Raw genomic sequence first — 14418 nt, forward strand, 5'->3', positions numbered from 1 at the left:
TACTGAAGATGCCTCCATTTGAGAGCCCTGTTTGTATATGCGAGTCTCACTTCCAGCTCCTCACATCCCCCGAACCCATCTGCTGACCTGAGAGGTCCACTCAGACTTGACTTTACCACCCCACCCCCGACGCCAACATAGTCCATGATAGAACACCCCACAGACTCCAGCTACTGGAGTCCTTGCTTGATGGCTCACCCTCTTGGTTGGGGTGCTAGCAAGGCAGCTCAAGCCTGGCTACTTGTGAACCCACAGGAAACTGACACAGCTTTGCCCCCACCAAATAGTGAGAGTACAGACTGCTACACACTTGCATCCTCTCTGCCCTGCCATCTTTTTTTATTTATTTATATAGGTACAGGGCACAGATCAGCAAGCACACTGTATAAACAGAAGCCAAGCTAAGGAAAAAGATGTCAAAAAGACACTTTAGATCTGAGAGTTTCATATTTGGAGCCCTTTTCACATTGTGGGGATTTGGAAAAAAGCAGCTTCCCTTTCCTCTCCCAAGGGGAGAGGAGGGAAAAGCCACAGTACTCTCATCCTTCACCAGCAACACCCCACTCTCAAGATTCTCCTTTCTCGCCCTGATCTTCTCTTATATAAACTAGAGTTGGAAGGGCATGTGGGGCAGAGGATGAGAGTTCCAGAGCCCATTTAACCACTTCTTAATAATCCCTGGAAGAAGTGCCACTTGGTTTCATTTCTCTTTCAAATCTGGGGCATTTCATACCTCTTTTATCTCTGAGCACTAGGTCATGTCCCACCAACATTCTGCTACATCCATTCCCTGGATATTTGTTCTTGTGGTCTCTGGACAATAGCTCATGTCCCACTCAGCAGTCTATTACATCCATTCCCTGGATATTTTCCCTCAAATTATTTCTTTCATTTTTTTCTCATTCCTTTTCTCTGTTTTCTCTTTCTGAAACTCTCATTATTCAGATATTGGCCTTCCTAGATTGTTTTATACAATGTTTTATAATATAATGTAAGGGTTTATACTTTCTATATAAAATACATGCACATATAAATTTATGTAACATAATATAATATTTTATATATTTCTCATATTTCCCTTTCTTTGGTTTATGCTCTGCTTTTGGGGAGATTGACTCACCTGAATTTCCAAACTTTCTATTGAGCGTTTTAGTTCTGCTATCATGTTATTAATTTCTAAGGGCTCTTTTATGTTCTCTGAATGTTCCTTTTAAAATAGCATTCTGACCCTGTTTCTAGGATTTAGTATCATTGCTTATCTCTTTGAAGATATTAATAATAGTTTTATTTTGAAGTTTTCTCTTCCCTTCATAGTTTAATTTTCCTCCAAGTTATTTTTCTCTCTTTGTGGTTTGTTTGTTTGATCTTTTTCTTATTTATTAGAGGCATTCTGCAGCTGTCTGGTAATATTTAGGTGTCTGCTTATGTTTAATTGTGGGTGAGTAAAACAGCTGATAGGAAGATCTGAGTGGGTTTCATTGGAGGGTGATATGGCTGGACTATTTGTTGGGGGAAACCTGAATATCAGTATCTTAAGTTCTTCCTCTGGGTCAGATATCCCAGAGATAACTCTTCTTCTAATTCTTCCACCTGGAGAGAAGACGTTTGGTCATAACCATTTCTGGAAGGTAGGTGGGTGAACAGGGTTTGGAGGTGGGGTCCCACTCAGCTTTCAGTGTCTGCATATTCATCTACTCACCCTGGTTTCAGTATGGTACTCTTGCTCTTAACCAGGTCTGTGTCATCCAAGTCCAATATACTTCTGTTTTTCCCTTTCCACAGAATAAACATCCATACTTTTGCTAGGGTGGTGTGATGGTTAATTTCATGTGTAACTTGACTGGACTAAGAGATGTTTAGATAGCTGGTAAAACATTACTTCTAGATGTGTCTGTAAGGGTGTCCCTGAAAGAGGTTAGCATTTGAATTGGTGGACTGAGTGAAAAAGATCACCCTCACCAATGCAGGTGGGCATCATCCAATCTGCTGAGGGCCTGAATGAAAAGAAAATGTAGAGAAAGGGTGAATTTACTCTTTGCTTGAGCTGGGACATCCATCTTCTCCTGCTCTTGGACATCCGTATCCTGGTTCTTAGGCCTTTGGACTTGGACCAGGTGGATCCTTTGGCTCCCCTGGTTCTCAGGTTTAGGTTTGGACTGGAACTCTACCACTGGCTCTCTGGGGCCTCCAGCTTGCAGACAGCAGATCATGGGACTTCTCAGCTTCCATAATTGCATGAGTCAATCCCTCATAATAAATCTCTTTCTGTATATGTATATATACTTTTGGTTCTGTTTCTCTGGAGAACTGACTAATACAGGTGGGGAGGACAAGTCATCCATAGCATGGGGTATGGAGGGGATCGAGGAAGGTAGTGCTTCCCAAATGGCTTTCTAACCCTCCTTATTTTAAGCCACCCTCTTCATGCCCATTTCTAATGTTACCTGGTGTCACCATCTCCTGGACTGTTGATGGTGTTGCAGAATTAACCAAGCCAGCTTCAAATCTGACTTCCTTTGATCTGCTTAGTCAGTTTTTATTTTTCCATCTTCTTTCTAGCTTCTAAAACCTTGTTGTTGTCTCCTCTCCCATTTTCCATATTCTTAAATGTTCATACATTTGTAAATAATATCTGTCTACTCATTGTGGTTTTTATGTGGTTTCTGGAGAAGCAAAATTTGGATGAGTATGTTCAATCCACCATCTTTACCCAGAACTTTAATCTAGAAGCCTACATCCAACTGAACTATTTTTTATGACAGATGTTTTCAAAGGTTTGGAGAATAGACCTCTCTAGATCTTTGCTGAAAAAGGTTACTAAAGGATTTGTTTCAAAAATCAGGAAACTAAACCTTGAAGGAAAGCATGGACTGCAAGAATCAATAGACTTGGGGGCCTGGTGGAGATCCAGGTGGCTGCCACCTATGGGGAAGTTATTCCCTTCTGGAAGAATGTGGGGATGTCTTTGTTTTTTATTATTTATTTTTTTATTGAAGTATCGTTGATTTACAATGTTGTGCTAATTCTGCTGTACAGCAAAGTGACTCAGTTATACACATATATAAGTCTTTTAAAATATTTTTTCCATTATGGTTTATCCCAGGAGATTGGATATAGTTCCCTGTGCTATACATTAGGACCTTGTCGTTTATCCATTCTAAATATAATAGTTTGCATCTGCTATCCCCAAACTCAGTCCATCCCTCTCCCTCTCCCCTGCTTGGCAACCACAAGTCTGTTCTCTATGTCTATGAGTCTGTTTCTGTTTTGTAGATAAGTTCATTTGTGCCATATTTTAGATTCCACATATAAGTGATATCATATGGTATTTGTCTTTCTCTTTCTGACTTACTTCACTTAGTATGATAATCTCTAGGTCCATCCATGTTGCTGCAAATGGCATTATTTCGTTCTTTTTTTAATGACTGAGTAGTATTCCATTGTATATATGTACCACATCTTCTGGAAGAATGTGGGGATGTCTTTGGCCCAGTATGGAAACTTAGCAAAGAGACAGAAGGCAGCCCCCACTATAAAGCATTTCCAAAGCTAGAGTGAAGGAAGCCACCCCAGTCCACTGCCTGGTTCTGGAATGAAGCCTAGAGGTGAGGGAATCAGTTTCCCCAGTTCTCTGCCAAGCCTAGAGGTGAGGGAATCAGTTTCCCCACGGAACATCCCCATTCCCCACCACCATGAGAGAAATTCTGCATCCAATGAGTTAGATATCCAGAAGTCTAATTTGAACCTGGGTGAGTGAATAAATAAAACCTCCTCATAACAAAATAAGTTTAAAATGTGCATATAAAGTTGTCAAATGGGTCATGAAAAAAAACACCTTTTCACTTTGGGAGGAGTTATGGGGGCTCCAGCAATTCAGAAACAATATGTCTCACTTAAAAGTTTCTCTCTGTTTCTTTTTCTTGGAAGACACATTTACTGGACACAGACAGACTTGCCCCTCAGGCTATGTTATAACCAGGGCCCAAGATAACTTCCTTTAGCCTCTAGAAACACAGTCCTGTAAGATGCCTCTTGATATATTCCATTCCATTTTGTTTGCTCCACCTCAAGTATTGTCAAATAAAGATTTCTATTTTAATCCTAAAACTATCTTCTTTGTTTTAAATTTAAGTATATAGTTGATTTTAAATATTATATTAGTTTCAGGTACAGCATAGGGATTCAGTATTTTTACAGATTATACGCCATTAAAGGTTATTACAACATAATGACTATAATTCCCTGTGCTATATAATATATCCTTCTTTCTTATCTATTTTATACATAGTAGTTTTTATCTCTTAATTCCATACCCCTAATTTGCCCCTCCCCCTTCCCTCTCCCCGTTGGTAACCACCAGCTGGTTTTCTATATCTGTGAGTCTGTTTCTGTTTTACATATACATTCATTTGTATCATTTTTTTAGATTCTACATATAAGTGATATCATACAGTATTTGTCTTTGACTTATTTCACTAAGCATAATATTCTCTATCTCCATCCATAAAAAAATTTCATTTTTTTAATGGATGAGTAATAGTCCATTTATATAAATATAAATATATATATACATATCACCACATCTTCTTTATCTATTCTTCTGTTGATGGGCCTTTGGGTTGCTTCCTTATCTTGGCTATTTTAAGTTGTCCTGTTATGAACATTAGGGTACATGTATCTTTTCAAATTAGTGTTTTAATTTTTTTCCAGATATGTACCCAGGAGTGGCATTGCTGGATCATATGGTAGTTCTATTTTTAGTTTTTTGAGGCACCTCCATACTGTTTTCCATAGTGGCTGCATGAATTTACATTCCTACCAACAGTATACAAGATTCCCTTTTCTCTACATCTTCTCCAACAATTTGTTATTTTTATACTTTTTGATGATAGCCATTCTGACAGGTGTGATATCTCATTCGTGTTTTTATTTGCATTTCTCTAATAATTAGCAATGTTAAGCATCTTTTCATGTGCCTGTTAGCCATCTGTATATCTTCTTTGGAAAAATGTCTCTTCAGGTCTTTTGACCATTTTGAGTTTTTTTGCTTAAAACAACAGAAATTTATTCTTCCACAGTTCTAGAGGCTAGAAGTCCAAAACTAGTAACATAGGACCAAAACTCCCTTCTGAGGGACTAGGAAAGAATCCATTCTTTGCCTCTTCCAGTTTCTGGTGGCTGAGGGCATTCCTTGGCTTATGGCCACATCTCTCCTATCTCTGCTTCCATAGTCACATCTCGTTCTCCCTTTTGCCCGTATTTTGACTGGGTTGTTTGTTTTTTTAATATTGAGTTGTATGAGCTGTTTATATTTTTTGGATATTAAGCCCATGTCGATCATATTATTTGCAAATATTTTCTCCCATTCTGTAGGTTGTCTTTTCATCTTGTCGATGGTTTCCCTTGCTGTGCAAAAGCTTTTAAGTTTAATTAGTCCTATTTGTTTATTTTATTTTATTTTTTTAACATCTTTGTTGGAATATAATTGCTTTTCAATGGTGTGTTAGTTTCTGCTTTATAACAAAGTGAATCAGCTATACATATACATATATCCTCGTATCTCCTCCCTCTTGCATGTTTGTTTATTTCTTTTACCATAGGAGACAGATCCATAAAAAGATTGCTATGATTTATGTCAAAGAGTGTTCTGCCTATGTTGTCTTCTATGAGTTTTATGGTTTCAGGTCTTAACATTTAGGAATTTAATCCATTTTGAGTTTATTTTTGTATATGGTGTGAGGAAATGTTCTAATCTCATTCTTTTACATGTAGCTATCTGGTTTTCCCAGATCCACTTGTTGAAGAGACTGTCTTTTCTCCATTGTATATTCCTCCCTCCCTAAACTAAAACTATTTTCTTCATTACTATTTTTAATGTTCTAGTTGTTGGTAATTATAATGGAATTCACTCAATACTTTACATTTTTCTTCTCTTCTGATAGAACATCAAAGCTACAGTTTACCAATAGTCCAATTTGTATTTCTAGTTTCTGTACCCCCTGTACTCGACCTCCAAAGGCAGGACACTATGTGAAAGGCTATTTTGATGACTAGACTACATCTTCAGTTTCAACTACAAGCCTAGACCCGTGAAAAACTTAGGTGGGTAGAAAATTAATAGTAAATATTTATATGGTGCTTACAGAGTGCCAGGTACTCTTTTAAGTATTCTAACAATATAAACTCATCTCATATTCACAACCACCCAGTGAGATAGGTACTATTATTATTTTCATCTTACAGAAGAGGAAACTGAGGCACAGAGAGACCAAATGATGTACTGTAGGTTCACAGGTAGTAAGTGACAGAAGACAAGTTGAACCTTAGTGGTTTGGCTCCAGAGTCCACAGTCTCAATGACAAAATCATGTTCCCTGTTCTGATACAACACTTTCTTATTCTTTTAAAACAGCTTTTTCCCCCCCTGTTAACACTAAAATTATTTAATTTTGCTGAGGATGAAAAGATTAAGTCAGTGCCTTCTTAACCCTGGCTCAATAGAATCACCTTGGATAGCTTTAAAGAAATAGCAATGCTTTGGTCCTATCTCAGAAATTATGATTTAATTGGTCTGTGGAGCCCAAACTTTGTATTAAAAGAAGCAACTCCCCAGATGGTTCTATTGTGCATCCGGAATCATGATGCACTGGATTAGCTCATTGAAGCATCTTGCAATACATGGTGGTAGAATTTCTTCATTATCACCAATTACTTGGGCCTTTATATCCCCAGTGTTTCAGCCCTTTGCATTTCAGTCTTCCAGATTAGTAGTAATAGTGTGAATTGGCTTCTCATGGATAATGTGTCTTTGCACAGCATGCCCTCGTGCATGCATGCACACACCTCATATGCCTGTTCAGAGCTGATATTCGCTGTCTGTCACCTTCCCAGTTGGTGTCCATTCTGCGTCTCAGTGCCCAGGACTTACTGGTTGTGAATATCATCTTGTCCCTCTTCAGTTTGTTTGTTTGTTTGTTTTTAAAAATATTTATTTATTTGGCTGCACTGGGTCTTAATTGCGGCACATGGGGTCTTCGTTGCCACATGCGGGATCTTTTTTAGTTGTGGCATGTGGGATCTAGTTGCCTAACCAGGGATTGAACCCAGGCCCCCTGCATTGGGAGCCCAGTCTTAGCCACTGGACCACCAGGGAAGTCCCCCCTATTCAGTTTAGACCAAATCACATGATGTGTAGATCCCCAATCTAACACATTAATAACGTCAGAGGCTAAGCTGGGATTTCACTCCTCTTTTTGGAAATATTTTTGGCTACAGAATGCTTTTTCTTCCTCTTTTTTCCCCATGCCACAGCACTCAGACAAAACTTGAGGAGAAAGCATACCACCTGCGTTTAGCCCAACTTGCCCACGGTCCTCACTAGTCTCTGGAGCCACCATTAACTGTAATAAATCAAATTCCAATGTCCTTCAGCTCCCTCTTAGCCCCAACAGGTGACATAGAGCCTCAACTCCCAGGACTGGGAGGAATGTCCCAAGGGAGCACATACACCCTCACAAACTAACCTGTACCCATTCTCGCTGCCCTGAACCCTGAAATGCTAAAGGGCTGGAGGTCTGTGGCGAAGTGCATTGTGACAGTGCTCACCTGCTCTTTTCTTAATATGGCCACGGGGGTCTAGAGCTCTTTGTGGCCCAGTGTTTTGTAGAGAAGAGAGCTTCCTGGCTTTCCCAACAGCCTAGCCTTCCTCCTGGACCCAGACAAGAGTCCACAGGGTGGGGCTGGGACAACCCAGGAGGCAGGATGCAGGCTGTTGCATCATCTCTATTTCCCTGCAACAGCCAAGGCTTGGTGCCTCCTTCCAGGGGCCGAGCCCTCTCCCTGGAGCTTCCTCTGCCTCATGAAAGTAGGCTTCTGAGAGCCTTCCCTGCTCCCCTCTCCCCAGTCCCAGCTGTGTTGCTCTGACACCAGAAAGCCTGCTCTGACTCCCTGTTCACAGTGCACATCTGTGTAGCTCATTCGTTTCTATAAACATCCCCAAGGATGACCTACAGTTTACATTTAGCTCTTTTTCTTCCAACCACAGGGATGAAGCTTAGGCAGGCCTCTGGGCTGTGTGGACCAGTGAGTTATGCCGGTCCTTAGCCTTTCCTTCAACAAGCATTTATTGAGCGCTTACAATCAGCTGTGCACAGACATGGCACAGGAGCAGACACAAAGATAAAGCAGATGTGTTCTCTGCCCTTGAAATCTCGGCCTCCATTGCAGAACAGAGACATAAATAAAGTCATTGTGATACAGCGCAACACACACTGCAGCTTGGGGGTGGGGGGACAGTGAAGAAAAGGCATGGAGAAGGGGACATTTGAACTGGGTCTTGAGAAATGAATAGGAGTGCATGAGTTTCCTAGGGTTGCATACAAAGTACCACAAACTGGGTGGCTTAAACAACAGAAATTTCAGTTCTGGTGCCCAGAAATCCAAGATCAAAGTGTCAGCAGGGTTGGTTCCTTCTAAGGGCTGTGAGAGAGAATCAGTTCCAGGCCTGTCACCTAGCTTTAGTTTGTTGGTTGCTGGCAGTGTTTCTCTTACCTTGGCTTGTAGAAGCATCGCCCTGATCTCTGCCATTGTCTTCATTCACATGGCGTTCTCCTTGTGTGTGACTGTGTCCAATTTTCCCCTTTTATAAGGACAACAATCATATTGGATTAGGGCCCACAGTACTCCAATGTGGCCTCATCTTAACTAATTACATCTGCAATGACCCTATTCCCAAATAAGGTCACATTCTGAGGTGCTGGGGGCTAGGACTTGAACAGATCAACGTGGGTGTGAGGAGATGATTCAACCCATGATAAGGACTTTACCAACTAGGGAAGGGGAGGAAGGCGTTCTGATTCTCAACAAAAAGGAGCACGTGCGAACACGTGAGAGGGATAAGAGGATGCAGTCTGAGAAAGGGAAGTGGGCGCACATGTATTAGTGTGGGATGGACGTGGGATGGAGAGGTAGGGCCTCTGATTACAAAGGGCTTTTCCAGCAGGACTCCGGGTATCGACACTTCACTGGGACAGAGAGAAATTTGCCTCTCTAGCCTCAGCCCAGCCTAAGGTGGAGGAAGGAGGTGAGGGATCCGGGAACAGGACATTTCAAACTGTCTGCTCACACCTCCCCTGTGTTGGAAGATTAGAGAGATCAAGAGGGCTTTGGTGGTAGCTAGATCTGGGTTTACGTCCAGCCCCCCTACCCTTGGGTGAATCGCTTCAATGCTTTGGCTGTAGTTTCTTCCTCCATAAATTGAGCATGAAACCACCTGGCACATCATAAACACTCAACAAAAGGTGGTATCATCACTGTGATGAGTCAGCCTAGAGAACTTTGACCAAAAAAAAAAAGAAATTAAAAGGTTTCATTCAAATAATAATGAAGGATGTCTGACACCAAGCTAGGATTCGGAGTAAGCTGATGAAGAAGAGATTAATGATGGAGAGAAAGTATCTATTCAATATCTATTTCCTTTTAAATGCTCACTCTGAAAGAAAGATCTACTTTCCCAGTTCAGGTCATTTGAGTGCAGCAATTTAAACAGTTGGGTATATATTTTGTAATAAAAGGAGATTTGTAATAACTGGTTAACCTTGGGCCTTGTTCCCTCACAGGGGATGATTCTGACCCACAGCAGGCATGTGACTGCTCCTCAGGGGTGAGAGGCAGCTGGTGCTGGGCAGGAAGCAAGGGACAATGCCAGCCAGCCTCGGGGCAGAGCCCCCAGACACCTCCTGCTGGAATGCGACGAAGGTCACTGGCAGGACAAGCCACAGAGCCTGGAATTATTTTACCAGCTCATTTTCGACCTGATGGTGTACATGTTCGTGTGTATGTGCGGAGAGAGAGACAATGTGAAAGCAAGGTAGCAAAACACTGAGGGTAGAGTGGGCATGAGAGGTAGAGGCGAGCCCAGACAGAGACCTACAAAGACCCAGAGACAGAGACAAAACAGCGACGAGCAGTAGGATGTGCCAGGTTCTGTGAGAGGCGAGCCTCGTGCCCACAGAGACAGCAGGTTGCTTTGCCTGCCTGTGGTGTAGGCGGCCCGTGTGAGGAGAGACAGGTCTTTGCAAAGAGGAAGATTTTAGGGGCACTGCAGCGTATGCCATCAAATTCCAGCTTCACACTGGCTGGACATGTGACCTTGAACAAGTTAAATGACCCTTCTGGTCCCGTTTCCTTGTCTGTAAGTGAAGATAACAGTGGTCTTCACCTGATAGGAATGTTGCATGGATTAAATGAGATAACACACATAGAGTGCCAGGCATGTGCTCGCTTGATGTATAACACTCTGTATTAGTTTCCTACGGCTGCTACAGCACACTACCACAGACTGGGTGCTTTAAAACAACAGGATGTTATTCTCTCACAGTGGAGGCCAGAAGTCTGAAATCCAGGTGTCTGCAGGGCTACACTCCTCTGGGGCTCTAGCAGAGAATCTGTTCTTTGCCTCTTCCAGCTTCATTCTTTGCCTTGGGGCTGCATCACTCCAATCTCAGCCTCCCTCTTTACATTGCCTGTTACTTCTCTTCTCTCTCTTATAAGGACACTTGCCATTAATTTAGGACCCACCCCATAATCCAGGATGAACTCATCTCAAGATCCCTAATTTAATTACATCTGCATAGCCCTCTTTCCAAATAAGGTCACACCCACAAGTTCTGGGATATAAACATATCTTTTTGGGGGGCTACCATTCAACCCACTACACTACCTAATGTTTATTGAGTGCTTTCTAAAATCAGAACTTTATGTGCATTATTTGATTATTCAATTAAGCTACATCTTACGGAGAGGGGCCCAGGTAGTTCTTACCTTGGGGCCTCATGCTGTTTTCCCAAATGATGGGGCAGTGAACGGCCATGTAGCTTTGTGATTAGTGACGAAAGGAAGTGTGTTGACACACATCATTTCTAGATTTTCCAGATTCCTTCCTTGGCCCTCTCCACATACAATATCCTTTCCCTTCCCTGTAAAATGTCTTCAGGAAAGAACTTGTCCCAGCTGCTGGGAGTGTTGTCATCAAACAGCCTTCAGCTGTTCGCCCCTTTGGGTTGGCCTCCGTGTAGAGAGCCGCCTCATTGGAGCTCACTGTCCCAGTGTGGGCCACATCCAGTGACAGATGGAGGCAGCTGTACAAAGAGCCAGGCCATTTTAACCTAACATGGGGCAAGTTAAGTGGGCCATTTAAACTCCAGAGTTTCCTGTGGGGTCAGAAGGGGCTTCAAGGGACCTGACTGCATTGTCACTTCTCCCTGGACCCAATCCTGCTTCTTCCCACTCCCTTCCACAGGAGCTGATCCCAAGGGTGCCCCCTAGTGAACATTCTGTGCACTAAACTCCAAGTCAGAGTCTGCTCTCCAGAGTCCCCAGTCTGTGCCAATGTGGAACGGTCATCTGTTCTTGGGATCATGCAATTATATGTGAAATAAAAATTTTACTCCAACTAATTCTGCACTTACGTGTAATGATCCAGTTTCCCATAGGTGGCAATAAACGATGTCACCTTTAAGTATTAAATCGTATTTTTAAATTTTTGGAGATCTCTTTAGGGCTTTGAAGTTTTTCATTTTCCTAACACCTGGAACATGCAAATGAATCTAAGGCAACCCTAAAGCTTTGAAATACTCCATAGGTACCTGGGAAAAGGAGAACCGGTTTGATAGTTGCTGAAAATTTGTTTGGTTGAAAATAGTGTTTTGAAGTTTCAACTGGATTCATATCCATCTTTAAATTTTTAATTAAGTAATTTGATGAAATTCATCAGATATTTAGCACCATCTGCGAGCAAGAAATCAAAAAAGAAAGACAAAGGAGATAGGCTACTGTAGCAGTTGAGAAAATAGGCTTTTGGAATAAAGCCAATCTGAGTTTGAATCTTGTCTCTACCACGTGCTGTCACTGAACTCTGCACTTCGGTTTCCCTATCTATGAAATGGGGATAATAATGATGCATACCCCACAGAGTCTTTGAGAAAGTTAAATGAGATTATCTATCTAAAATGTTTATAATAGTAAACATGATAAATGTTTTTATTATTATTAGCTACTCCCTGAGGCAAAGCATATAAACACACACACTAAACAAATTTTAGATCATTTGAGCCACTGCCTACAGAAAACTCCTGAAACCTTGTCTAAACTTATTTTAAAAGGATCCAGGAGCTTTCTTCTTATTAGAGAGAAGGCTTTCAAGTTTTCTCATCATGAAGATGACATCTGAGTCAAGACCTAGAGGTAGTGCCAGCATGAGTCCTGTGGCTCTCCCGGCAAGAGCATTTCAAACAGAGAGAACAGCCAGTGCGAAGTTCTGAGAGGACAGCTAGACTGTGTCTGAGGACCAGCCAGGAGGTCCATGTAGCTGGAGGGAAGTAAGCAGGGCAGAATAGGTCAGAGATATAAGTGGGTGGGGATAGGTTTTGTAGGACCTGGTAGGCCACTGTGAAGAGTCTGGATTCTGCTAAATGATTGATGGAGTTGTTAGGAGTCTGGAACCAAGGAGTGACATAGTCCGACTTCTCTGTCAAAAGGATGCCCTGACAACTGTGTTAAGAATGGAATGGAGGTGTGCAAGGCAGAAGCAGCAAGGAGACCACCTTTCGGAAACTACTGCAGCATCCCCAGCAAACAGCAGTGGCGACTGGGATCAGGGCAGTCATGTGGGCTTGGAGCATGGTCAGTACCTGCTGTGTTTTGAATCCTGAACTGACAGAATTTGGTAATGTCCTGAGACGAAGAAGAGTCAAGGATAACTCTAAGTATTTTGTTCTGAGCAACTGGAAGGGAAGGTTCCTTTAACTGAGATGAGGAAGATGCAGGGGAGAGACAGGTTTGGGAAGGAATATGAGGTGTTCATGCTGGGACCTGTTAAGTATGAGATAGCTCTTAAGCATCCAAGTGAAAATGCTGAGGTGGCAGTGAGACAGAAGAGTCTGGAGGCAGTGGGCCGTCTGGACTAGAAAAATATTTGGGAGATATCAGGTTTTAGTTGGTGTTTCAAACTATGAGACTGGATGAAATCACTGAGGAAGTGAGGAGAAAGGGAAACAGGAGCTGAAAGGATAGAATTTGGAGGCACCCTAGTATCCGGGGGTCAGAGAAAGAAAAAGAAACAGCAAGGAGAAGAATGAAAGACAAGGAAAACACAGAGTCTGGAAACCAAGTGAAGGCATGTGAGCAGGGCTTTGATGGTTGAACAAGAGCTTGTTAGGCCAGTGGTCCTCAAAATGTGGTCCCAGACTAGCAGCATCAGCACCTGGAAACTTGTTAGGAATGTGCAGAATCTTGGACCACAGACCAGAACTACTGAATCAGAAGCTCTGATCGTGGGCTTCTGATGTACCCTAAAATTTGAGAATCATTGCCCTAGGCATAGCATTGCCTGCCCAATATAATAAAGAGCATTAAGAAGAACCCCCACCCCTATCACCACTTTCTTTACTGGAGGAGACTATTTTTAAAGACCCACTTAGTGCTCAAAGCAAATTTGTAGCCAATGGGTACTTCACCATAACCCCCTCCCTGACATCACTACCCCCACCCCAATTTAGAAACCTTCTACTAATTTATCATGGCTCTTTGGAGAGGAGGAATGCCCCCATTTCACCGGACAGAGGGAATGCTGAGCACCAGAGATGCCAAACATTCCACTGCTAAATAAAGGCGGGGAGGTGGGGGGGGGCGGTGTTCCAAGGTTAGCGTTAACCATAAACGCTGAAACTCTTAGATGTAAGGCTTATTCCACCCAACACTTCCCAAAATTTCCTCTAGGTTTTCCTAAGAGAATTTCACCCTCTTCCATTCTGGGGAGAAAAGGTTAAAATTAGGGCGAGCCCCGCAGGACTGGCATTCCAGATAGAGGGAGGCTGTCCCCAGAAATAAGCTGGTTCCCACTAGGATGGGCGGGGTGGGGCGGGGCGCCTCCAGTCCCAGCTCAGCCGAGGGGCTCCCGGGAGGCCTGCCCTCTCCAGTATCTGCCAGGGGTCTGGTCCCAAGCTTTAAAAATCTGAGCCGTGGCACTGCCTCCCGACCTCTCCTCTCCCAGCCAGTTCTGGCTGGCTTTTCAAAAGTGTGCAGTTGTCTCCTCCCTGCCCAGCCCCATCCTCGCCCAGGACCAGCTGTGCGGCCGGCCGGCTTCACTTACGACGCGAGCGCACCGAGCGGCGCTCACAGTTCAGGCACCTTCGGCTTTCCGCTCTGCTCCCGGGGCCGCTTTGCAAAGTTGGGCAGCTCCAAGCGCACGCTTTGCCTCCGACTTCTCCCTCCCCCGATTCCAGGCGCCCCCGCTTCCCACACTCCTTCCACCCGGAGCAGCCTGTCCCAGCGGGCTGGCGGCTCGCACCCCTGTCTAGTCTTCCTCCCCGACCATGTTGTTCGGGGGCGTCCTGCTGGCGGTGCAAGGTAAGGCCTGGAT

The 14418-nt window shown here is 43.2% G+C and overlaps 1 protein-coding gene across 1 annotated transcript in view; it reads left to right on the forward strand.

The window, feature by feature from the left end:
• Positions 1-1343: 1343 nt before the first annotated feature.
• The window catches only part of MAMDC2 (MAM domain containing 2), a 178493-nt gene continuing 165418 nt past the window's right edge, over positions 1344-14418 (forward strand). The window contains exon 1 of the mRNA XM_022573534.2: positions 1344-14405. Coding sequence (XP_022429242.2) covers positions 14372-14405 — 34 coding nt within the window. The 5' untranslated portion in view covers positions 1344-14371. The remainder of the gene's footprint in view (positions 14406-14418) is intronic.

Source organism: Delphinapterus leucas, chromosome 6, assembly GCF_059928025.1.
Source record: "Delphinapterus leucas isolate spDelLeu-1000000601 "Yukka" chromosome 6, BTC_Dleu_Yukka2, whole genome shotgun sequence".
Lineage (NCBI taxonomy): Eukaryota > Metazoa > Chordata > Mammalia > Artiodactyla > Monodontidae > Delphinapterus > Delphinapterus leucas.